Source organism: Gallus gallus, chromosome 20 (assembly GCF_016699485.2).
Source record: "Gallus gallus isolate bGalGal1 chromosome 20, bGalGal1.mat.broiler.GRCg7b, whole genome shotgun sequence".
In the NCBI taxonomy this organism is placed as follows: Eukaryota; Metazoa; Chordata; class Aves; order Galliformes; family Phasianidae; genus Gallus; species Gallus gallus.
The window spans coordinates 802,393-828,247 of NC_052551.1; the positions used below are offsets into that span (position 1 = coordinate 802,393).

The 25,855-nt window shown below is 51.6% G+C and overlaps 2 protein-coding genes and 1 long non-coding RNA gene across 4 annotated transcripts; all 3 read left to right on the forward strand.

The window, feature by feature from the left end:
- The first annotated feature begins 1,724 nt into the window (after positions 1–1,724).
- On the forward strand, positions 1,725–6,065 carry C20H20ORF24 (chromosome 20 open reading frame, human C20orf24). The gene is made up of 4 exons (NM_001079737.3): positions 1,725–1,892; positions 2,236–2,339; positions 3,713–3,842; positions 4,281–6,065. The coding sequence occupies exons 1-4, from the start codon at positions 1,761–1,763 to the stop codon at positions 4,320–4,322; spliced, it is 408 nt and encodes a 135-aa protein (NP_001073205.2). The 5' UTR covers positions 1,725–1,760; the 3' UTR covers positions 4,323–6,065.
- Positions 5,762–24,575, forward strand: GGT7 (gamma-glutamyltransferase 7). Of its 2 annotated transcripts, XM_417308.8 has the most exons (15): positions 5,762–7,552; positions 9,979–10,205; positions 10,921–11,072; positions 11,664–11,778; positions 12,269–12,336; positions 12,919–12,992; positions 13,395–13,588; positions 14,863–14,950; positions 15,102–15,229; positions 16,608–16,696; positions 17,375–17,527; positions 18,220–18,337; positions 19,037–19,174; positions 19,873–19,972; positions 21,453–24,575. In XM_417308.8, exons 1-15 carry the CDS (start codon positions 7,369–7,371, stop codon positions 21,614–21,616), a joined length of 1,992 nt encoding a protein of 663 aa, XP_417308.5. In that variant the 5' UTR covers positions 5,762–7,368; the 3' UTR covers positions 21,617–24,575. The 2 variants fall into 2 exon arrangements, with proteins under 2 accessions (XP_417308.5, XP_046758915.1); XM_046902959.1 differs by lacking the exon at positions 19,037–19,174.
- Positions 15,236–16,573, forward strand: LOC121107322. Its single transcript, XR_005841226.1, has 2 exons — positions 15,236–15,383; positions 15,548–16,573. It is a non-coding gene; the product is annotated as an uncharacterized LOC121107322 (long non-coding RNA).
- Positions 24,576–25,855: the final 1,280 nt, after the last annotated feature.

The following is a 25,855-nucleotide window of genomic DNA, read 5'->3' on the forward strand; positions in this document are numbered from 1 at the left end:
CTCAGGAGGCAGATCTGAGCTGCAGCCCCGTGCTGCTCCCAGGGGTTTTCCATGCATCCGCCCCGAGCACAGCAGTGTCTACACAGCGCCCGGCAGCCCCAACTCCCAGCAGCGAGCGGCCATTGCACCCCAGGAGCAGCAGTGAATGTGGCAGCTCCTCACATACTGTGCAGCCTCTGCAGTTGGGTGCACATGAAGGGCTGCTGCTGGAATGCCCAGCACACACTCCTCTTCCTCCCTTCCAGCCTTTCCCACCATCCCTTCTCACAGTGCCTCCAGCTCCCTGTACGTCCTCCTCCTCTGCCAACACGTGTTCCTCAGCAGGGAGCCTGTTCCTACCTCCATGTCTTCTCTCACCACTCTTCTGCCTCTTCCTTGTTCTTGCCTGCTATAATTTCACTCAGTTTTCTCTCTGGGGCAGTGGGTCATGGAATGGAGTTGGGGTAAAACCAGACAGTCTTTTAGCACGTCAGTTTTAGATCAGTTCCCCAATCCAAGTGTCCCATCATCACACAAATGCTTCCACCCCTCCAAAGTGGCACTGAGCAGGAGCATGGAGCCAGGGACACTGAGACTCCTTACAAGCCAAGAACACAGCCCAAAGTCCTGTTGTCCTTCAGACATGGCCCCCACTGTGCTCAGTGCCCCTCTCATTGAAGGATGAGGGCAGAGGGGGCTGCCGTGCCCCAAACGCCTGAGTCCCAGGGGAGCAGGGTCAGAGCAGCCCTCAGCAAGGGGCTCTGTCATGGTAGGTGTCGCGTGTGAAGGTTCCTATGGGAGATACAGCACGGGTCCCCTTCTGTCACACATCACCCTCTTCATAACGCAATGTGAGTCCAGTGATTCGGACCGGCCTCTTCAGCTTGCGGCAAATGCCTCGCAGCACACAGTCAGGGGCCTGACAGATAGCTGGGGCAGTGCTGGGAAGCCCACGGGTACGCTGCAAAATTGGTATTTGAATGACACGGCAGCAGCTAGAAGGGATCAGCGGTGTGGGACAGGGGCTCCTCTGTCTGTGCAGGGGCTCAGCGGCCTGTTGCCAAAGTCAATAACAAGGTGGCTGCTACTGCAGTGCTTTGTCCTGCAAACAAAGCAGCCAGGCTCCCAAACCGTTGGCCTGTGCAACAGAAAAACGTAGGCTCCTATGGCCACTGTTTGCTAATGGAGAAATGGAGCACTGAACTTCACTGCGAGTGGGGATGTGCACGGATGGGCAAGCAGGGCACAGCTCCCGCAGAAGGGTCCGTGCAGGGCTGAGGCGGAGGCAGCCGGTCCTCCAGCGAGGGCAGCCGGTCCTCCAGCGAGGGCAGCCGGTCCTCCAGCGAGGGCAGGCTCTCCCAGCGGCTCTGAGGTGACGCACAGCACGCACGTGCAGTTCACGCGGTGCCCACAGCTGGCTCCCGGGCCGCAGCCAGCCTGGCCAGCAACAATCGCTCCGCCGGGAAGCGGCTCCGAAACGCTCCGGGCAGCCCGCGGTCCGCAGGGCTCAGCAGACAGGCCCCGCCCACGGCCCGGAGCAGCGCCGGCACCGTAAGGACCGCCGGCTCAGCACCGCCCCCCACCACCGGCGTCGGCAGCGCCCCGAGGCGAAGCCCCGCCCCGCGCCGTGAGCCCTCTCTCTCGCCGTAGGAGGGCGGGGCGCCCGCTTTGGTCACGTGTCTCCCGGCAGCGCGGCGATTGGCGGGCGTGGGGCGCGGGTGAGTGACGGCGCGGCGGCCGCTTCCGGGGCCGTGCGGGGCCGCCGGGCGGGAGGAGGGAGGATGAGCGGCGCGCGGCGCAGGGAGGAGCCGCCGCACGCGCAGCAGCACGCGTTGGCCAACGGCGGCGGGGCCGGGCCGCGGGGCTCCGTGTGGGGCAAAGCGCTGCGCAGCGACTCCGCTTGGCACGACAAGGTGCGCGGCTCGGCCGGGCCCGGCTGGCGGGGGCGGCTCCGCGGAAGCGCCGCCGCTCCGCTGTCCCGCGGCCGCCGGGCTCCGGCTCCGCGGTGTTGGGGTCGGCGGTTCCGTCAGCGCCGCGGGCGGCCGGCAGCGGCCGTGCAGCTGTCCTGCTGGGGGCACCGCGCTGCGCTGGTGGGAAGCGGGCGTGGGGCGCCGTGCCGTGAGCCGCTTCCGTCCGTCGGAGCGCGGCGCGGTGTGTGACTGCTGGAGGCGGAGTGCTCGGAGCCGGGCTCTCGCTTAGCCGTTGTCTGATGCTTAACAGAGAAAACAGAAGTCTTATTTTGCTTTGTCTCCCCAGGACGAGTTTTTAGATGTCATCTACTGGTTCCGACAGATCATCGCGGTTATTCTGGGAGTCATCTGGGGGGTGGTTCCCCTGAAGGGATTCGTGGGGATCGCGATGTAAGACCTTTTCTTTTCATCCAATGTAAGACCTTTCCTTTTCTGCCTCGCGCACCTTCCCACGTTTGGATTTGGCTTTTTGTCCGTTTGCAGCCTGTGCTGTAAACACAGCCGGGTGCCACCCCTGCATCTGCCCTGTGTGGTAAACCCAGCGCTGCATTCCAGGCTGCTGTTTGTCTGGAAATTCAGACAAACCGTAACGCCTTCATCAGCTCCTTTCTGTCTCCCTGAAGTAGCACTTCTTTTGCTTTGTTTTTTATTTATTTTATCATTTATTAAAGAAGGCAGGGATGGAAGGAGCGCGTAAAAGGCTCAGCTGACTCATGGAGTGTCCTATTTGTGTGTGTGTAAATGGGGGCTTCAAAGAAGTAACAGGAAAAGCTGTGTTGGTTCTGGGGAGTCTCTGCTTAATTAAGGCCTCCATACAAACAGCTCACAGCTCTGGAGTTTTTCTTGAGGAAAATGAAATTATCTGCTCCATCTGTGGCAAGGAGATGGAAGGAGTGTTGCTGTGTGCCTCTAAAAAAAACCCTGAAGTTTGGAACTTAGGGAAATGTGCTGTAGAACAATGGTGCTTTGACAGAAGCTCAGTAGCTACGAGCAGACAGTTACATCTGAAGTGCTCCTGGTAATAGATGAGGAGGAGTTGGGAAGCGTTGTTCATACTTAGTCATCCATGTGTTCCCAAGGCGCCTTCAGGTGCATGTGCCCATTTCCGTGCTACGTGTTAGAAATAAAAATGATGTGGTATCATTTGGAAAACTAAAAGCTTCTAGAATCATGTGTGTGGTTGCTCTCTGGCATGTGGCTGAGCAGCTGCTTGCAGCTTGCTGCTAGTCTTTGAACCTGTGTGTCTTCAAGTACGGCCCTTCCTACAGCTTTCTTTCCCAGACATGTACTTGTCACTTGCCACGTTGTCTCAGCCTGAAGTTAGGGTAATATAAGGCCAAACTGGTCTAAGAACAAATGGGAAGTCACATTTCTTGTCTCCATTGTCTTCTAACACTCTTCCCTTTTGGCAGCCTCAAAATCAAGTAGTACGTGCAAGGAAATGGGATTCTGTGTTGGGAGCAGGACTATTGCTCATCTGCAGTAGAAGAAAACGTGCAGGATTTGCAGATCTGCTGATATTTCCAGCTCCCGATCACCATCTGTTGAGCCTTAGTTGCTGTAGGTTGTGCCTTGTGAGGTGAACCTCATCCAAACCCAGTGTGCTCACCTAGAGGGGCTTTTGTAAGGAAGACACTGAGCTGCCTGTGTAAAGTTATAGGGATAGTGCTCCCTTTTACCTTTTCTCTGCTGATATTTTGTATGTTGCTGTGTGGCGTGTTGGATGTGCCATGGAAAATGACGGTTCCCAATCTTTCTTCCAGATTCTGCCTGATCAATGCTGGTGTTCTGTACCTCTACTTCAGTAGCTTCCAGCAGATAGATGAGGAGGAGTACGGGGGGACATGGGAGCTAACAAAGGAAGGATTCATGACATCTTTTGCACTGTTTCTGGTAACATCTCTTGCTTTCGTTAAGTTGGTTTGTGAATCATGTTGGTAAACTTTCTGAGAGTCTGGAAGAAAAGCAGGCAAGCTGGGGCACCGATAGAAGAGAGATGTGTTAACATCATCTGATAAGTGGGATTGATGGGAAGAATTGCTATCACTCCCCTTCCCCCGGTGCCTGAACACGCTCACGACTTGATGTGGTGGTGTTTCTAGATTGCTGGAGGGACTGTGGGGGGATTTATTGTAGTTATGTTAATCACTCTGGAAGCCAAGCGAGATGTATGGCACCATTTGTGGTGCGTGGAGATTCCCAACACCTCCCTGATGCACTCTCAGAACTGGAATTCAGACCCCCATCAAAGCAAGGCATGAAGCTTGTTGTCAGTGTTAAAACCCTCTCTAGAGGCATGAAAACAACCTTCTCTTCCTTTCTTCTCCACAGGTTGTTTGGATAATCTTCTATACTGCCATCCACTATGATTGACACGGTCTGCAGCTTTTGCCTGTTAAATCAGTTGTCAGTAAATCAAGGAGGTTTTAATAAATCATCATCTTTAGCAGACTGGTGGGAAGGCTGGGGAAGTCCAATCAAGTTCCTTCTGATTAGCATGGAAGAGCTCCACCTCTTCTGCTGGAGAAGCCAATCCAACTCTGTTTTATATATCCATTAATTACTGGAACTATTAAAAAGCCATTGGAATTTGTGGAAGTAGTTCAAGACTGTTCAGATTTTCAACTTTCTGCGATTCTAGCCAGTAACTGTATCAAACTCCTGTATGCTGAAGATTGAATCCGTTAATTTAATGTATGTACGCCCTGTGTTTGGAATCTGTCATTACATTCTGACATGTCTTCCATTGTTGTCCTTTATGCAGGCAGGTTTTTAAAAAGTGATTGCAGGGTTGGTGGGAGGAAGGCCCTGCAGCACCAGGATATGAGTTCAGTGGCTGCCCTCAGCATGTTTTGTAGTAATCAGACCTGATTTGATTAAACCGTCTGTGTTGGTACAATTTCTCATAGTTTGTTTTACTTGCTAATCAATCATTTGTTCACCAGAATTTTCAAATAGTCCTTGCTGAAGACAAAATTTTAAGCAACTTTGCTAGAAGGAACTGTGATTAATTTTGTTAATGAATGTTTAACTTAAAAGACATGTTCCAGAGGCTTGGAAACACCACTGCATTTTGCTGGCCTGACTATGAAATTGCCAACACTTACCTCAGAGCTCAGTGGTCTTGAGGAACTGTCATAATGCAGGTGCACTTGGAATGGTATGCATTTGAATTCTACTTTTTCATTTGTTTTTAAAAGTTTTTTATTTTAACTGGCTTCAGATGTTCTTTGTTAATGAATGCAGGAGACTAACACAATCGAGGCAGCTAATATCTTAAATGTACAACTACTAATTTGTAAATCAGGCAGATTCAGCAAAGTACATAGCCTCTGGTTTGCGAGGTGCTCTCTGAGTCGGTCACACCATAGCTCAGTTCCTTTCAATTCATGCCCTTTTTATGCTTTGGTGAGGAGTCTCTGCTTTGGAAGTATTTTTAAGGACCTGTATTTCACAAGTAGTGACTGAGAAATGCACAGTCCTTGTTTTTGCCAGAGGACTTTGCAGCCTAGCTGCTGTGTGGTTCTTGCTTTTATAAACAACAAACCATTTATCCAAACAGAATCCTGACTTGAAGCTGCCTTGTAGCGAGGAGCTGATGGTTTTAGCATGCTCTTGGTGGAAGTCTGTGTTGGTTTCTTGGTGGAAGTGCAACACCTCGGTTCTTGCATATGAGTATGCAAAGCCAGGAATCTGATTCTCCAGCTGCTGAGCTGGGGCTCCAGAACTGACCCACCTGTGCAGGTGGCTTTCCCTTACCAGGGAGAATGCTGGCTGCTCTCGGTGGAGGAAAAACACCCCTGGGTAACTTAGGTGCTTGGGATGCTGAGGGAACAGTGCAATAGCAGGCAGCTTCTGCTACATGTGAGTTGCCAAATTAAGTAAATGATCTCAAACAAGAGCTATATTTGCTCCTTCCCATCCCCAAACTTGCTCAACCTTTTAGTCTGATGCTTCTTTTTTTCCTCTTACTTCAGCTGAAAGCATTAACTTCCCATGACGATTATACAGCCTGCTACTTCATAATCACTCTTTGCTACTGGCATCTGTTTGCAGCCATTGGGAGAATCACTGTATACTTGAAATGCGCTAATAAATGTCACCTGGATAACCCGCTGTGCAGCTTCTGTATCCTCTGGTCTTCACAGTTTTGCAGAATATTGGGAAGCTGAGATTCCTTTGAGAGTCTGAATTTTAGTAAATATCTTAGCCAGCGACTCTTGGGGTTTCTTAAGTCTCTTGTGCTGCAGGCTCGACTGCTGTGTTTTCAGGAGACAGAAGCATTTGTAGTGGGAGTGGTAGCCAGTGCTCACATTTACACTTTAACAAGCAGGATAAACCAAGCGTTGCCTCTGTATATAAGCTGTGCTGTCCATTCAGGCCTGAGCACGCTTGCTCTGTGCTCGTGGTTTCTTGCAGGACCGGTGACGTAATGACCACTGGGAGTATGTGCTGCCACACGGTTGCAATGTGGAGAAAAAGCTGAGCTGGGTTGTGGGAGCTGCGGCTGTCAGCGTGTGGTTCCATAAGCAGGCTGCATCCCTGTGTGGTCCCCGTGACCGTGCAGAGGAGGCTGTGCTGCTTGCAGGTTCTGGGAGGCTCTGTTGCTTTGGCTCTTAAATAAAAGCAGTGGTCCCTGGCAGGAAGGAGCACGGGGAAGGTTTTCCCTGTCCTACACTCGTTCTGAGGATTGGAGTAAATGCATTGGCAGAGAAGCAGAGAAGTTTCTTGTGGTCCCTCTTCCGGGCTGCCAGACCCCAGCTGGAACAGCTGCTGTCGGGGTGGCATAGCTCTGCAGGGATTATGACTGGGCACACAGGATGGTGAACGTTTATTCGTGGGTTTGGTCCAGCAAGGGAGTTCTGCTGATGTCACTTTCTTAAACAGAGCCTAGGATGGCCCTAAAGCAAACGGTGCCCGTTGAGGCTGGAGCACACCGCTGACGTTTCGGTTTCAAGCTCCCTGTGTGCCCCACGGAGGTGCCACCTGCATTTCCCCAGCCTAATTGCCAAGCTTGCATGGGCTGCGCTTGCAGCCCGCTGGGATTCATCCGTGGATGCGCAGAGCCCTGGCCTTGAGGAGATGCTGCTGGCAGGGAAGGGACTCCCTCCTGCGGACGGGAAGGCCGCAGAGACGCGAAAACGGAGCGGGCTGAGTCCGGCTTGCAGATACCTTCCCGCGAGCGCGTGGTTATGTCTGGTAGCGCCCACGGGCCGCTCAGACTGCTGGCGGGCGCGAGTAGAACGCCGCGCTGCCGCACAACGCGGAGCCGCGCGCCCGCCGGCGCTTCAGACCGAGCGGAGCGCCGAGCCCCGCGCTGACGGCGTACAGCTCCCGCCCCGTCCCGGGAACGGCCCCGCCCCGGCGGAGGCTGCGGCGCGGCCCGTCCCCTTCCGGCGGTGCGGGGCGGCGGGGCGGGATGGCGACGCCCGAGGCGGAGGCGGCGGGGGGCCGGCAGCGCGCGCTGGGCGCCTACTCGCCCGTGGACTACATGAGCATCACCAGCTTCCCCCGGCTGCCCGAGGAGGAGGCGGGCGGCGCGGCCGAGGGCGGCCTCCGCTCCCGGAAGGAGGAGGACGCGTTCCTGGGCGAGCAGGACACGGGTGAGGGGCGGCGGCCCGGCCCCGGCCCCGCATGCTCCCGGCCCCGCCGCGCCCGCATCCTGGGGCCCCCGCGCTGAAGGCCGGCCGGGTCGACCCGCCCGCCGCCCGTCCGTTCGCGGTCTCCCCGGGGACCGCCCTCCCCCCCCCCGGCTCCGGCGGCGCCGGGCAGCACTGCCCCACGGCCACCCCTCGGAGTCGCCGCGTGTCGTCCCTCCGTCCCGCGGGGCTCCGTCACACCGCGGCTCTGTGCCGTTCATTCTCCGCTCCCTCCCACGTTCCACATTCCCACCGCAAACGTGCTGGAGCTGCCCTGACAGCCCGTGCCAGCAGCAAGTGCGAGGCGTTTTGCAAGGGGCCGGCGCTCCTCCCTGCCGGATGCATGGCTTTAATAAAGTCAGGTGTTCATTTTATGCTTGTGAAAACCTTTTCCCTGTTTTAAATTTATAACTTCCTTGTCAATAGTCCGGAGTCGTGTTTTTTTTCCTCCTCCATTTCATGTTTCCACAAGCAACAGAGCCCATTGCTGCATGAGGTCCCCCAGGACCCCACCACGAGGTGGTTTCCACAGCCCTAAGTTCTTCCTTGTGTGCACCCCGGGCCACAGTTCATTGCTACCGGGCTGTGCTGTCCCCAGGGCCTGCTCCCACCCTGACCGTTGGCTGACGGAGGAGGGTTTGGTTATGAGCACTGGTGCCTGATCACAAATGGCCCCACAGCCCAAGTGAACGCTGCTCCTGAGCTGCTCCATGGCCTGCAGATGGATCTCAGCCCTGCTCACACCCTGTCTGTGGCCTCACTGTGCTGTGAACACTGAGTGCGGTTTCCATTGTCTGTTGCCATCCCATTCCCCACAGCACCCCATTGCCTTTGGACATGGTGAGGTGAAGTTGGCACAGGCAGCGTGGCAGGAGCAGTGCCAAATCTCTCCTTTTGCATGGGGGGCACGAGTGGAGATTTGTGTGGGCTGTGTGGGGGTCCTGTTGGGTGTGGGTCCCACCATGTCCCCAGGTGCCACCTGGAAGAGCTGCATGCATCTCCTGTGCTGCCATGTGGAGCCTCACACTCATCTGACATTGTGTGTGTCTTGCAAAAACCATCCACGCTTCTTCATATCACATTGCCTGCCAGGCCCCCAGGGCAGGGAATCCAGACCTTTGGGTTCTGCAGCACAGAAGGCATTGCTAACAGGTGCCCCCTGTAGTGCTGGTGGGTACAGGGATAACCACTGCAGAGGACTGAAGTGTCTCTCACTGCAGTGCGCACCTGCAAGCAGCTCCGGCCTCTGCTGTCCCCACCACAGCACATCCAGAGCTAAAGTGGGCCTGTGTCCCTGCAGTGCTGGTCCCCACATAAAACCAGGTCTCCTTCATGGCTTCTCTGAGAGCCAAGTGGGGTCTGAGGGCCAAGGAGGGTGAATTTTGGTGCTGGGACGCTCCTTGCATTCTGTGCCCGGACCAACCCCCTGCAGCTGAATCGTGGCCGTGCTGTCCCAGCACAGCACTGTGGCCATGAAAGCTGAGCAATTGCACAAGGCCCTGTGGGACATCTGTGGCACCCCTCAACAGGGTGTCCCCACCACCCACACCAGGAACAACACTGCATGCTGCAGACCTGACTGCTTGGGCCTGCTCACCCAGGAGCTCCTAGGTTGGAGTGGTACGGTTCCTGGTGGGGTTGGGAATGCTGTGCTGCCCAGGGTGCTGGGCCAGCCTACCCCTCAGAGCCAATGTGAGCCAAGAGCCAAGGGACATCTCAGACCTTCTGACCATCCTCTGCTTTGCTTGCTGCCCAGCAAAACTCTTTTCCATTGTGTTCACCACGAGGCTGGGCCTTCAGCACCCAGCTGGATCTCAGTGAGCCTCGTCAGCCAGAGGAAGGGAGAGACTCACACAGAGCCTTCCCTGCAGCCGGGGCGGGGGGACCTGCAGATGTCCCATTTGCAGGTTTGCTCTTTTTTGCCCCCACTTCATCAAGAGTCAGCGGATGTGTTTCCTGTGCCTGTTTTGCTGAAGTGCCGAAATACAGCTCCAGATATGGCTGCTGCCTTTCTAAGTTTGAATGTCCTCTTCAGTTCTGCTGCTTTTCTGAGACCCATTTGCAAGTCAGTGCTGTGTTAGAACCCATCCAAACAGGGCAGTAATCATGGGTCCACCCCTAAAGAATGATGAATCAGGAAAAATTCAGTTTTTTCCCCCTCTTAATCTCCAGGAAAGTAATCTTGGGATAGCTTGAGCTAAGGAAGGGAACAACAAAACAACTCAGAGAGGCACCTGAGCCAGAAAGTCTATTGAGAGCTCATACCAATAGGGAAAGTAATAGCCCTGCTGGATGCAGCTTGGTGTAACGCTAGTGCTGGGTAAACAGTGCAACAGAAGCCCCGTGTTGCTCAATCGCTAATCCTTATTTTCTCCTTGCTGCCCACAAAGACCCAGACTCCTTCCTGAAGTCTGCGCGCCTCCAGCGCCTGCCCTCGTCCTCCTCGGAGATGGGCAGCCAGGATGCGTCTCCCCTGCGTGAGACCAGCAAGGATCCCTTCTCTGGAGACTGCAGCTGCCGGCAGGACGGGCTGACCGTCATCATCACCGCCTGCCTCACCTTCGCCACAGGGGTCACGGTGGCCTTGATCATGCAGATCTACTTTGGAGACCCTCAGGTAAGACAAAGCAGTGGCTTTGCAGCATGCCGTGGATTTTGGCTTGGGACGTGCATGTTCCCTCACCTCCCTTCTTGCCAGCAGATCGGCCCTAGTAGCGTCAGTGAGACCCCGGTGCTACCCACAACTGCCTGAAAGCTTTCCCATGTTGCTGCTGTCAGGGGTGTCAGGCTGGGCACGGAGCTCTCACATGGCGCAGGCAGCGGTGCCCGATGGGGCTGGGGGTCCTAGGGGCAGCAGGCAGCCCCGCTGCTGTGTGCCCAGCAGTATCCAAGCTGGGTGTGAATGCCTTCTGAGAGCAGATCTCTGAGCAGTGGAGGCACCTCTCCCACAACTCCACCTGCAGAGTTTTACGGATCGTTGTGTGAGGGTCCATCCCTGGAAGTCTCCGTGCAGGGGATTGCTGAGGTCAGAACCACACCTCCTGCTGACCGCTCATGTGGAGTGGTGCAGAGTAAATGCAGTGTGGTCATAGGGTCACACTTTCCCCAAGAGAAATGTGCTGCAGAACATTTCCTGCTGCAGCCTGAGAATGGCCACGAGGCACCCTGTGATCACAGCTACCATTGCCACATCCCACACAGCAGGGTAGACCTGGCTGCACATCCAGGAATGGGAGAACTTTGCTCTTTTCAATTTCTTGCCCTCTTACTGGCACTCAAATTGCAGCTCCGTGCAGGCGGAGAGCTGGCCACAACTCTCTCTCCATTGGCAGCTCTTCCAGCGTGGAGCTGTGGTGACGGATGCTGCCCGCTGCACAGCACTGGGCGTCGAGGTGCTCAGCAAGCAGGGCTCCTCGGTGGACGCGGCCATTGCATCAGTGCTCTGCGCAGGAGTGGTGAACCCCCACACCTCGGGCATCGGCGGGTAGGTGCCAGCTGCTCCCGTGTGTCCTCCCAGCAGGGTCTGGCCCCACATAGATCCCTGCATCTACCGTAGCAGCTGCCAGGACAGTCCCAGCCATGGGACTGGAGGCTGGAGAGGGCTGGGAAGCACTTGCGTGCAGCTGAGCCCCTGTGCGGGGTGCCAGGAGCTGGCAGCACTCAGGCCTTGTCCCGGTGCCTGCAGAGATCCAGCACTTCCCTGGGTAGGCTCCACTCCTTGCCAGCTGGAGCCCAACCTCCAGCCCGGCCAGCCCCATCTCCCTGCCGCTCCCGGTATCCCCAAGCTATGGGAGGTGCAGGACATTGCACAAATCCACCCCGCAGCTCCTCCAGGCTGGGCAGGATGTTGCTCTGTTGTAAGCAAACCCCCTCTTTTGTTGCAAACCAGCCATGATTAGAAAGAAAATCCCACACAGTCCAGCCTGGTGGTGAAACAGGGCCAGCAGCCCTCCGGCCACACTGGCAGGCACCGATTGGCTTCATCCCTGATGAGGATCTGCTCTTTGCATGGGCTTCACGGCAGCAGTGGCAGTGCGGACAGCTGGTGCCATGCCTGACTCCACTCTCACCACAGGGGTGGGGTGATGCTGGTCCACGACATCCGGAAGAACCAGAGCCAGGTGATCGACTTCCGTGAGGTGGCTCCACTGGGTGTCCCACTGGACGGCGATCTGCCGAAGGACACCAAGGTGAGGAGTCCTCCAGCAGGGCCGGGCAGGCTGGGGGCCCTCTTGTTGGCCTCTCAGTGTGAGAGAGGCCCAGGAAAGTGACAGGAGGCCACCATAGGAGGCCCAGGGCCCTGTGAGCATGGGGAGCCAAGGAAAACCCTCCTGCATCACCTCGAGAAGACCTGGGGCCTGCAGGGCTTGGGGAGCAGAGAGGCCTGTTGGGGAAGGGAGCGAAGCATCTGCTGGCAGCTGTGATCTGGGAGAACAAATGTGCCATGAGGGGGCAAGGTCCCATGTTGGATTATTTCTCCTGACCAAATTGGATTGACACCAGGATTGAAGTTTCCTCATTCCTTCCAAAGACTTGTTTCCTAATTTAGTGTCTTGCCACAGACCTCTTCCTCTCTCCTAAAGACCAAACACTTTCTGTGTGAGCATTACTCACAGCTCCTTGACTTGCAGCCAAGGGCCTTGCATTTTGCTCTTCTTTTTTGCCTTTCCCTTTTTATAGCCAGGCTTGCTCGTGGGGGTGCCAGGCACGCTACAAGGCATGCACCGGGTGCACCAGCTGCATGGCAGGTAAGAGCCCACCCTGCACATGCTGTACCCCAGGCTCCCTCACAGCCCCTCTCCATCAGAGCATGCCCTCAGCCACTAGTTAAAACCATCAGCTAACAGGTGCTTAGAGGCTCGCACTGAAAAGCACATCCAAGTTTTGGTGCTTTATGTGACAAAAGAATTCAGCGTGGCCAGGTTTTCTGCACAGTGATATTCTTTCACATGCTTTCCAATGAGATGGACAATTAATGTTCTCAGAAATATGTGAATAACATTTTTGTGAATTTTCATATGTTCTCAGCTCTCTCTTTAGCTGAACCCTGAGAAATGCAGTCATGCTTGATGTCCTGCTAGAGCAGTGAGAGAGGGAGTCTGAATAACTCGCTCAGGGATTTGACATTTTGCTCCAGAGGTGCCCATTTCCCCATCTTTGCACTGATGTTTTCCTCTGGGGTACATTATCAATCCTGCTGGAAAGAAACAACCCACTAAAAGCCCTGTGCTTGTTTTGGCCACTGCTAGACCTGAGCCCAGCCTGCTGAGAGCCAGCCTGCCCCACCATCCACATGGGCACATGGCTCCTTGGCTGCTCTCCTTTTGCAGGCTCCCCTGGTCACAGCTGCTGGGCCTCGTGGCTGCCGTTGCCCAGGACGGATTTAACGTCACACACGACTTGGGTGAGCACATGCCTGGGAGCCAAGCTGGCACACAGCACAAAGGAGCCCACTGTGAGGGTGGCTTCTTGCAGGGCTTGGGACAGGTTAGGTGGATTTGCATGGGAAATCATAGCACTTTGGAGCTGGGAATGGGTGGTGGCGGGAGCGAGGCAAAGCAGGGGTCTGCAAGAGTTGGGTAGTGACAGCAAACCTGGAGCCCTTTGTCAGGGCGGTGAGAAGGTGGCAAGGCTTCATTGGATTTCCTTCCCAGTTGCAGTAGGGGTGTGATCCACCCCTTGCGTTATGGCTCTCTGGTTTGGAAACAGGGCAAGAGTCAGCAGCAAGTTCCCAGGACCCCTTCACATTCGTGCATCCTGGGGTTTCTGGATGTCCCTCCCCTGCCCCTCTCCTTCTCTCCCACAGCCAAAGCTGTGAGTGAGCTTAAAGACCTGAACTACTCTGACAAGTTTCGGGAGACCTTCCTGCCGGATGGCCAGCCTTTGTTGCCTGGCATGTTCGTGAGGCGCCTGGACCTCGCCGCTGTCTTGGAGCTAGTGGGAGCCGAAGGGGCTTCAGCCTTCTACAGTGGAAACTTGAGCCAGGAGATCATTTCTGAGGTGAGCCATGTCTGCTATCTACTCCTGTTGCGAGTTGTGCTCTCAGAATATAGCAGTGGCAAACAAAGCAAAAAACAACCCAACCTGCTCTGGCCACAGTGACAGCTATACAAATGTTCACTAGCATGCTAAGAGCCCTTTCATGTAGTCAGTAGTGGAAATCTACTTTAATACCCAGGTAGCTGCAGTCAGGGTGGCTGGTGGCGCCATTTTCCCTGGCCACTGTTGTTCAAGTGATGCTCCTTCAGTGTATTTTCATTAGTCTAGGATGGGTTAATTCAGCTCAATCCTTAGATATTAACTGTGTTTTAGGAAACCTTTTCCGCTGGTTCACGTGGACAACAGCAGAGGTGGAGAATGAGGAATAGGAGAAGTCCCAGGCTGGCGGTGCAGGGAAGTGCCAGCTCTGGGGCTGCAGCACAAAGAGCCCAGCAAGCTTTGGGATCAGGTGTGCTATTCTAGATTCGGTTGCAGAGCAACGTGCTGGCTTCCCACATCAGCTTCACAGTGTTTACTGTTTCAGCGAAGGGAGGAGGGGAAAATCACCCAAGCATGCAGCCCTTTGTTTCAGTCATGAGGTGGGAATGCATAGGCACAGAGCAGTGCTCTCCAGGGAATGCTCTGAATGCAGTAACACCTGTACCCTGACTGAGAGCATTACCTGTGCCAGGGGATTTTTAAGGCCAGCAGAGTGCTGTTTTGATGCCCCTAACTCATCTCCATCATATTTCAAGCACCGAGGACCTGCAGTGGAGGGAATTACCCACCATTACTGCATACATGAAAATTACCAACCCAGGGAATAAGTATTACGGGAAGACCAAGAGTACAGCAATCCCTCCTTATCACCTGAAATAATTAAAAATAGGGTGGAAATTGGGAGCTAAAAATTTCTGTTGCTGGAGATCTGCTGTACCCAGTGTCCTTCCTGGCAGTATTCAGACACTCCATAACCTTTAGCGTATTCACCCTTGCCACCCAGGGGCAGAGAAGGCTGCAAGGCAGTGCTTGTCCCCTCCTCGTGGGTAGGCAGAACTTCTGCAGGCAGCCGCGGGGTGGGTGGGCTTTTGAAGATGAGCTGCAGAGCTTTCCAGTGCTGGTGAATGGTGAGCCAAGCCACCAAGGCCATGCAAGTATACATTTTCAGGGGATCCTATAAAACATGGCTCAGGAATCTCATGTTAGTTGCTTAACAACGTGGTGATTGTTCACCCAGGCCAGCAGGAGCCTCAACCCAGCTTTCTCAGCATGCACTGCCTTGCTCTCCTACTCAGGTCCAAAACTATGGAGGAGTCTTGGTGGAGGAAGACTTCAGCAATTACAGTGTTACAGTGGAGAATCCTGTCCACACAATATATCGAGGTAAATACTGCTGCCTGACTCACTGTCATGCACTTCACCTGACAGGAGGTGACAGTGTAACAGCATCTGCAGAAAAGCCCTTCAGGGAGTTTCCTGCAGTTACCTACTGCAATTGATGCACCAGGATGGTTCAGGTTTCTTCTCTTCACAGGTCATCTTGTTTTGAGTCCCCCACCTCCACATGCAGGTCCTGCTCTGATCACAGCACTGAATATCCTCGAGGGCTTTAACATCACAAATCTAGCATCCAGGGGGAGTATCTTGCACTGGATTGCAGAGGTAAGAGGAAGGTCAGCATTTGGCTGACTTTGTTGTGCTGCTAGATGATGATTCATTTATTCCTTGGTTGTACAAAAAGGTTTGTAGGTTCTCCCAGAAGAAAATGAGCAAATAGACTGCTAAGGTGTAAATCTGAGCTGTGCTGCTGCCTCAGGTAGGTGCAGATGCTGGAGCCCCCTGCTCAGCTGAGCTCTTTCTAGCTTAAGCAGACCCTTTACAGAAGACCAGACTGTGCCTTTTGCCCACTTCCTGTATGTGAGAATGACCCTACAGCATCTAATGGCATCCCACTGATTTCTTCCACCTTCTCTGCTACAGAGGCTCTTGTAGAGGACACTTTGCACAGCACAGGAAAGTTACTGCCTTAGCAAAAATACAGCAACTGGGGGTGTTACATGCTGCTAGAACTATGAAGAGACTGAGAAGAATGACTCAGAAAAGTTATATTGAGTACTCTTCCGGGAACTTTAAATGAATCTATTTGTTATGCATTTACACCTGGCAAAGAGTTTCACTCACTATCATGTCACAGGTGAGGAGCAGCAGCCTCCAGATAAAGGGCATTCACTTCAGGACACACATAATCCTGATTTCTCAGGACTGCAAAGCTGATCACATTGCTGAGATTCAGTGCGAAGTCAGCCCTGGAACAGCAATGACCAAGATGTCTTTAACCAGAGCACATGGGTTAGAGATATGCTCTGCTTGTTTCAAGGAAGCTCTTCAACAGCCATCCAGCTGCTTGTACATCTTACCTATGCTATGGTGGATCATGGTTTCATGGAAACACCACCTTGTCCAGAAGTTAATCATGCTCTGAATTGTACATCAGAAGATAAAGTATGGCATTTCAAGACTGGTGATGAGTGGCAGGTATCAAAATGGAAACGAGCTCTTTTTAAACGGGAATGAAAATGGCATGACCTGAAAACTGACAGTCCTTTGCCATCCCAGTGGTAACAGCAAGACCAGGACCTATTTTTCCACTGGGATTTGGTGTCATCTCTTCTGTTGTGGTGACCACTTAGGAATAGAAATAGAAAGAAAGTAGCATGCTGGTAATCCCGTCAGCCAGCTGGCAATACTGCTGAACCATAGCTGGGCTAAGCCAACTGGAAAACTCCATCTGGAAGCTGGAATATACACAAATACTACTTGATACACTTGCCTCCCCCTGCATGCAGTTTGCGATGAAAATCTGACCCCCTTTGATCCCCATACCCATGCGCGGCAACCCTTTTCACTGAGGTAGACATTTGAGCTCATGGGCTTTGGACAACATGCTGGCAGAGCAGGTGCCTCCTGTTTGGATTATCAGAAGTGATATTTCCAGTACCACCCAAATGATGTTCTGTGTTTCTTTGTGTGTTCAATTTAGACATTAAAAATAGCACTGAGTCTAGCTAGCAACTTGGGAGACCCATCTGATGATGCATCCATCACTCATGCTGCAGAAGGCATGTTGAGGTAGGTCTGAGGCTAATGGGCACATTGCAAGGTGTGTGGTTTGGGTATCATTCCTGGATTTCCTCTTTCCTGCACACAAGGAAGCCTGAGTTTTTTCTATTTCTATTTTACTGAGGAAAGCTCAGTCCTCGGGCTCACTCTCCCACAAGGATCACAGCTGATGCCACTGGGCTGTGGAGATGAAACATAGGATGTCCTCACACAGAGGTCCTGCTTAGTCTTGAGGGTTCCTCCCGCTTTCTGACCTCTCTGAGTTTTCCATCTCCGGGGGTCAGACAAGCTGCCTCTGCAGCACACCCAGAGGTGTGGGATTGGCCAGGCCTGGGACTGCAGGCCAACCTCCTGCAGAGCCAGGCTTAACCGCAGCTGGTGGACAGAGCTGGATCTCTCTCGCCCTCCTCTGCAGGCAGGGAGCCAGCACTCAGCCACTGGTGACACCTCTCTTCTCCCAGGGGGGAGTTCATGTCCATGGGTAGAGCCTGGGAGGTTGGTGGCTGTGGGAGAGCCACTGTGTCTCCTTCCGCTGGCTGAGTGGGGCGGTTCCCTGCCCGCAGTGCCACACTCTGCAGGGAAGCTATCCTGAAGCTCTGTAAATGAACCCCCCAGCAAGAGACCAAGAGATATTTGGCCTCCTACGCTCATCGCCTTCTTTTCTCTTTCCTTTCCTCACTGCTGAAGTAAATCAGAAGCTGATTCCCTGCGCCAGCTGATAAATGATTCCCAGCCCTTCTCGTCAGATCTCCGCCTGCCTCACTTCTCTGTGGAGAGCGGACCTGCTGCCAGCCAGGTTCTTGTCATGGGACCCGATGACTTCATTGTTGCAGTTGTAAGGTAAAGGATTTCCTTCTCTTCACAACGCGCTCAGAGGGTGGGAGTGGGGAGAAGAAAGCAGGTTCAGCAGAGCAGGGCAGAGCCAGACCTGGAGCGCTGTCAGCTGGAGCAGGGGCTTTGCTCCCACGCAAACCCGGCCCAGAGCTGTGGTGTCCAGCATGCTGGGCCGGCCCACCCCGAAGGGGAGAGGCTGCACTTTCCGAGGGAAGATTTGTAGTCACGTGAGACGTTTTGCATGGATCCTTACTGTAAGAACGGCATTCCCAAACTCCCCAGTCCCCGTGGGGCTGCTCCAGCCATTAGTCCTGCAGCAGGAGGAGTGGAGAAGCTGGGGTGGAGCTGGGAAGTCCCTGAGGTGTTTGCTCCACGCTGTGCAGCCCTACCAGCTCTGCCCATGGCTCTCACGTGTCTCAATTGGCCTCATTCAGCTCCCTCGAGAGGTCACGGATGAATTTGGCAGCATGGAGGCAGACCCACCACCTGGGGAGTCCTTGAATGCAAGGAGGAATTGATCCTCTGTCGCCCATGTGGCTACAGTACCTGTTCCTAAATACACAGAGACTTCCACTGTGCATACCTTAAAAAACCATGGCAGACTCTCTGTCAAGCCAAGATGGGACAGAAAATTGCATCACTGCCTCGATGTGTACACTGTGAAAATTTTTATGAGATTTCTTCTCATTTCTTTTCAGTTCTTTGAATCGTCCGTTTGGTAGTGGAATAATGACGCCCTCTGGAGTGCTCCTGAACAGCCAGATGTTGGACTTCTCCTGGCAAAACAAGACAATGAACCACTCCATTCCCAGGCCGGTAATGAACAGCACGACAAATTCTTTATTTGAGCTGCCTGCACTATTCTTATTAATTGTATTCTCATTTCCACAATGGTGGGGTAATTTGGTGGCTTATTAATAACTGAGAGAGAGCTGTCTATAGAAAGCTCCTATCTTTTCACTATATGAGCTGCTGAAATAGAGTAAGCAGGAGGCTTCATGTGCATCAGTTATCACTATAATGCGGCGTTATCAAACAGCATAGCACAGCTGTGTGTCTCAGGTAGCTATTTTTCCTGTAGCCCAGATGCACTTTAGAACAATTGTCCTCTGGGGACTTGAATTAATAACTCATTATGAATTATTGCTCTGCAGATTTTAAGGTAATAAATGGTAGAAGAAAAATCTTCAGGTCTTTGAAAGAAACAATTACAGACTGGTACTGGTAGCAGCTAGCGCTGCCTTGTTGATTCTTCTTGTCATATATTGAAAAACTGTCCCAGTTTTCTGTGTTGGTATATTAGGAATGGGTAAATGGCTCTGTATGTCTTCTGTAATAGAGCTTTGAGAGCATGAAACAGGCTGGGTCCTGTTAACTTCAGAGAGCAAGAGGACAGCAGTGACAGTAACAGCCTTATAAAACTGCACAGGTGTAATTGCTGGCTCCAGCAGAAGGAGTAAGAAGTTAACCTGCACAACTCCTTGCTGAATGTTTTTTGGTACATCTTTTCCGCAGCAAAATCTCATTCAGCCTCGGAAACGGCCTCTGTCTTTCTTGTTGCCCACTGTCGTGAGGCCGTCGGAGGGGATGTGCGGGACGTACCTGAGTCTGGGAGCTAACAGTGGGGACAAAGCCTTGAGCGGCATCGTTCAGGTCAGAGCCGTGTCTGGATGCCCACCTCCTCATGCAGCTGCTGGGCTCAGTACTGAGCACGGTCCCCTCCTGCAGCACAAGCTTTCCATCCTGATGTTCTGGGCTGTGTGCCTCTGGTAGCTCTTTTTGCCCTATGAAAAATGCCTCTTAGCATGTCCAGACTAAATTCCTCCCTGCTCAGCGTTCACTATATACTGGGGAGCTCCTCATAATTTATAATTTGTAACTGAGTGAAGCATGTGCCAGTGGCTTTGTTATTTGCACAACAGTACTATATTATTAAAAATAAATTTGGCTCCTGTCTTCCTTGTCTCTTGGAAGGCATAATTCAGGGCAAAATTAAAGCCAACCATTGCTTCCTTATGCTTTGTTAGAAGTTGCATGCTGATATTGTGGCCTAAAGAAATATATTTTTAGAGATTATGTTATGTTCCAGACTTACAACTCTGCTAATTTAGCAGGAGCTGTGTGACAAATTGCCCATGTGAGTATAAAATGTACCGCTTTTCCAACAACGACATTCAAAGTGGTCTTCAAGTTGTGAAAACCTGCATTAGTTCATGCAGTTTGGCAAAAAGTTCTTCTTTGCCTGCTGCATTTACAGGTGTTGGAGCCACAAATAAGGAGGATGCTCAGGAAGTTCACTTTTCCTATTCTCTTTACATTTTTATTATTTGGGGTCTTTTATTCTCTTGCAGGTCTTGGTAAATGTGTTAGCATTCAACAAGAATCTGAGTGAAAGCTTGTCTCTTGGTCGTCTTCACCCACAGCTTCAGTCCAACACCTTGCAGGTTGATGGTGAGTGTGGGCAGAGGGTGCGGTGCAGCCTGTGGGTCCGGCACGTGTAGGAGAGTGGCAGCACTTCCTTGGAACACTGCCATGGAAATGTGACAGCCCAGTGCACAGCTCACCAAGCTGTAGGATCCTTGGTGGGTGCAGAGGTTTTGGGGCAGACAGAAAGTAGCAGCCTCACTTCTTCAAAGCTTGGAGACCATGCTGAGCCATGCTGACATATGCAGAGCGCTCCCTTGCCTCCCCACCACCACCTGTCCAAATTCTTTTAGGTGCTTCTCTGTCCCAGCCCACTTCCTAGCAGCAGTTTTGTCCTTTCCTGAAAACCTTTCAGCTGATCTAATATTACATCACCGTGGATATCCAAATAAAAAAATATTGCTATCGTATCTTCACTCAGACAGGACCCAAAAGCTAGGAAATATTCACACACTTTATTACTACCACCATAAATACTTTTCTTTCACTTCCCATTCTCGAATCCCAGCAGATGGGGAGCAGGCAAGGCGGAGGACAAGGCTGTGATTTTGACAGTGCTGGAAATTCAGCATCAGTGCTGAGGCAGTGGAAACTGCACTGTCAGCTCTTGTCCTTATTACTGCAAGTCTTAGTCTATTTGGTGTTTTTCACAAAGATCCATATCTTACCAGAGTGAACCATAAGTGAAATTTGCTTCTCATTTCACACAGAAAAAAATAGCAAGCTTTCTAGGCCTTCCTATTCAGGAGGAAAATGTAAAAATGGCTGTGAAGTGTGACCCACAGGCTTGAAAACTAACATGTAATTAAAACAAATCCAGAACTTCAGAAAGTCCTAATTTGTAGATTCAGACATTTGATATCAACAAGATTATGTTAAGATACATCTATAATGTTTATAGCTCAAGTCACTGTGGTGTTTCTGTGCATCTGCTGGATTTGTCCATCTGCTTCCCCTGCTCCGTATCCTCAGGCACTCCTATTCATATGGAAATTAAAAAACACCAAATAAGCAGAATGAGAGCAGAAGAGCAAACAGCCCAAGGTTTATCACATTCTAATTACAAAGTTTGTCATTTGCCAGCTTGCGTTGTTTTGAGTTGCTTTCCATCTTATTTTGATGAATGGCTGTTAATACTGTTATTTGTAAGGGAGCTCTTCAGAGTCAGGACTGCCCTTTGTTCAGTAAACAGAATAACTAGGATGGGTGCCAACAGTGTCTTTTTCCCTTTTCAAAGAGGACAGTTTTCCACATGTTTAAATAATATTCTGGATCTTCTCCTTTCCTCCCTTGCACAGCGCATTGCCCAACCCTGAGCAGCCTTTGCTGCTGAGGGTGTGCTCTGGGCGGTGAAGGCCAGACCTTGGCTCACCCAATCTGGGACACCTCCTCAAGAGGCCATGGGCAGTTTCATACACCCTGAAGATCCCAACAGAGTTAAGACAGAGCTTTGCATCAAAGGCAGCAGTGGTTTCAGTTACAAACCCCTCTTTTAAAATTCCTACAGGTGAATTTCCCGAAGAAGATATTGAATGTCTTGTAGCCAGGGGCCACGAAGTGGATAAAGTCAAAGTGCTCTCCCTTGTCCATGGGGCCAGGAGAACCAACAGTTTCATCATCGGCCTGAAGGACCCCAGGAGCGTGGATGCTGCTGGAGCCACAATACTGTAGCATCTCTCAGACAACTTACTCACTGAACAAGGCTTTACACAGATCAACCCAAGTGATGTGCATGTTCTGAAATGGCCCCCTCCTGCTCCTCAGAGTGGGACCACTGCATACACACACATACATCTACATCTCTGAGCAAACATCCTGCCTTCCCTACCCAGGATGACACAGAGGCATTAATGGTGCCAACATAACATCTCTCTGATCTTTTTTTTCTTTTAGAATGATTTGAATTGCAAGCAGCCCAGTCATTGCTATAGGAACACAGGGAGTTTTTCTTTTGGCACCATCTTATCATTCATTTCAGTCTTTTCGAAAGCCCAGAACTAGCCAACAACATAATTTTAGTGAGCAGCAACATTAGCAAAGGAAACAGTGACAGGAAAAAACAGTTGCTGATAATACTCTAATGTTCATCTCCTTTTCTTTCCCAAGTTCATTTTTTGCCTCTTGTGTAAGTCAGTAATTAATGCAGCCTAATGTAGTGTTTGTAGGTGCCTGTAGCTGGAATATCAGGGCATCCTTTAATGTTGTGTACGGGCCAGCTGTTTTTTATCAGCATACAGCCTCCTGTCTCAATTCCTTTTCTCACATCACTCCAAACCTTGAATTTTTTGGAGTATTTTGAATTAATTCTCTGTCCAACTTTGAACCAGTCTGCTTCCTTACTGGCAGACGTGGACCCCGAATTCACTGTGTTTGTTCCCAGAAGAAGCTGTCCCACCATACATTTTGTAACAGAAACAATGGTTTTCAACTTTTAACAACTGGTGGACCCCCCAGTAATTTTCTTACAGTTTTCTGGCCTCTTCTGCAGTGATTTTAAGCTTAGTGATAATGGGCTTATTTTTCTTAGATACTTTTTGGAGATATCTTCAAAGTACTCTGCAGGCTTGTAAGAATCCATGGAGCACAGACTGAAAACTGCATGGAAACAGTTTAGGTAGATTCAGGGCTTTCCTTACACTGCCTTATCTCAGCCTGCTGTGAAAGCCTAAGTTGTATAATCCCTACAGAGAGGCTTAGGGTTTTCTGCTTGCTAAATTCACGTCCGTACTTCAGCTCCAGTGGCTCTATTGGAAAAGCTGTGGGGAGTGAGAGAAAGGGTCCAATGCAAAGCAAAGCAAAAAAAAAAAAAAAAAAGGAAAATTCTGTCTGTAACAAGTAATACAGAATATAAAAATACCTCTGCATTTCTTATCTGAAAGGGAGTGGAGAAAACATCACATCTGTTTGCTACAGTGTTTAATTCAGTCCGCGTTGGAATGTTTCCGTCTGTTTTTTTAACTGACAAGTTAGAAAACCTTGGCCCTAAAAAAATTCTGGATTCAGATACATTTCCACAGCAGTGATTTCCTTCACACTGCAAATATGTCAGTGGCTGCTGCACATATTCCACATGTGTGTCTGCCTGTGGCTGCCTTGGCGTGCCCCTTGGTGACACAGCCTTCCTTCCAAAGGAACCCCACGGACACCCATCCACGTGTAAGTGCTGTGCCCACACGGGCTGCCACAGGGCGCAGGGAGCACACAGGGTGCTTGGAGGCGGTCAGGAACTACCAGGGAGAATTGGACTAATTGTTCCTGACACCTACTGGCTGAGCGTCCCAAAGCATCTTGCAGTAAGTCTTGCACATTGCACTGAGGAAGGAGAGGGGTGCTTTTCTGCTTTGCCACTGGCAGACATCCACGCTGACAGTACTTTCTGTTAGGAAACATAGAATCATAGAATGGCCTGGGTTGAGAAGGACCACAGTGCTCATCTCGTTCCAACCCCCTGCTATGTGCAGGGTCGCCAACCAGCAGCCCAGGCTGCCCAGAGCCACACCCAGCCTGGGCTCCAATGCATCCAGGGATGGGGCATCCACAACTTCCAGCCACATCAGTGGCCTCAGCCAAGAGACGGGGAAATTACATTGTTACCTTTGGGGAGTTGTGTCCTCTGTCACCAAACTGCCCCTACAGTAAGAGCAGGCCTTCCTCACCAGAAGGACCTCGGCTCATTCATTTTTCTGTCACAGGCACGAGAAATGGCACTGCCCAAAGCTGGAATATTCATAAAACATTAGGTGTCTTGGAGCAAGCCTCCCCGGGTCAGACAGCAAGGAGAGCATGTGTTTGTGTGCGCTGAATCGTGGGTGGAAATTTGGGAGTTTCTGGTAAAGGACAGCAGTGATCTGTGCCTCAGACATGGCGTGGTATGAGCACAGCTCAAAGCTATCCGATAACTGTTGCAACAGTACTTAGCATGGAATACTGCAGAACACTTTGAAAGAACATTTCTATTTATTCCTTCAATTCTTTTCACAGAGTCGCTTCTGATGCCGGAAACTGTATTCATTTGTGAGCTGAGACTCTGGTTTTGAATTGAAAGGGGCTTATATGGCCCATGGTGTGATTTCAGAGCAATTATTCAGAACCTTAAAATAAAGCACGTTCCTAAGGGCCCTGCCGTCTCTCTGGCTTATGTTGCAAAAAGTACTGCTTAGAATAGTTGGAAGATACTTTGAATTATTCACCATTTCCTCTGTTTAAAAATGGCATCTGTGTCACACAGCTATGTTCAGTACTGAAACCTTTAATCAGCTAATTGGTCCCGTGTCTCTGGTGCTGCAAGTCAATCTGTTGTGATGAGACATAATGAACTTAGTTTGTGGCACCAATAAACACCTGCCGTTTCCATATGTATGGGTGAGACAGACATTGTGAAATAAAGGGCCATATTCTGGAGACGTGTGTGCACGCTGATTTCAAGCCAGCTATTGCAGACACCTAACAACTCTGAAGCAGAATTCTCCCAAAACTTACACACCCAAGTGTCTGAGATGCTCAGAACACAAAATATGAATTTCAGGATGGCTGAGAAAAACAATAAAGAAAATAAAAATAACAAAAAACAGTAACAATAAAAAATAAGATATCCCTTTGTCGAACAAAACTATTATGGTCTTGAAAGTGATCTGTTTGTATCTGTTCCCATTTGCTTTGCTCTTCACTAACGTGCACAGTTTTTTACACTGAGATAAGCTGAAAATGGGGCCTGGCATTAAGCATCAGCTTGGTTAGGCAGATATTTCTCACAGAGGCTCAATGCCATTCATAAGTGCAGTTAACAAGCACTGCTTCGCTAGCTGTCTGCCTGTGTGTGTGCCAAGCCCAGACCACTGCACGTAAAGGCCTAAAGGAGAGACAAGGCCAAGGTTGGCATACAGGGCCAAGGATGTTCTGGGCCCTGTTGCAGTGCCATTCTGTTCACCTCATTTTCCTGTTGAGTGCCTGGACACGAGGACAGGCTGGAGCCTGTGCTGCTGCCATCAGCTCCCACCAAAGGAAATGCTGCTGAGTTCTGTGGGGTGGTCAGAGCCGCACTGCCGGTAGTGCCTGGTGTGGGGAAGGGCTGGGGAGCTGAACCTCCCTGCTGCCCGAACCCCGTGTCCATCAGGGCTGGGGGCTGCGAGGGGCCCACAGGGCAGAGCAGCCGTAGGCAGGGCAGGAGGCTCTGGTCCCCATCCCTAGGGGTGGAAATCTTGCCCTGCCCTGTGCAATGCTGCCAGCTTCTGCCTGAGGGCCCCCCAGACCCTGTTCTCTTTTGTGAAAAGCAAAACAATATTTGTTATGCGTCAAAAAAACTGTGGATTTTGCAAGGTTTTAGGAAGAACTGGGTGGAGTGGGAAGAGCTCCTGCAGCACATGGGTGCTTTCATACCAGCAGCCTGGAAAAGATCTTCCCTACTTCAGTGACAGAGATCTATCTGTGTGCTGGCCAGAGAAGGGAGAGCTCTGGCAAGCAGAGCCAGCCTCCAGAGAGGTGAGAACGTGATGGAAGCCAAAGAGACCAGTGTGCAGGGCAGAGGGCACCGCAGGGCTGGAGAGTCAAAGCATGCAGCCCACGAAGGGCCCTCCAGTGGCCAGAGCATCTTTAGATACAGATGGCCGGGAGTTGAGCCTGCTGCCCAGCACAAAGTCCTGTGTGACCATGGCTGTTTGCCAGTCTGGCCCTTGCTACTGGTTTCAGGCCACAGAGACCGGCCCCGAGCTCTCCACAAAGGTGTGGAGATGCCAACAGCCCACAACAACCCCCACCCTACCTACCAGCTATGCAGCCATCCGCCCACGTCTCTGTCACCACACTCACAGATTAATCAAATCCTAGATAGCTACAGACTGGGATCAAAAGTAGATACAAGGACAGCATGGCAGGTCTTCTCTCTAAGTGAGCCCTATGCCAGTATTAGAAGAG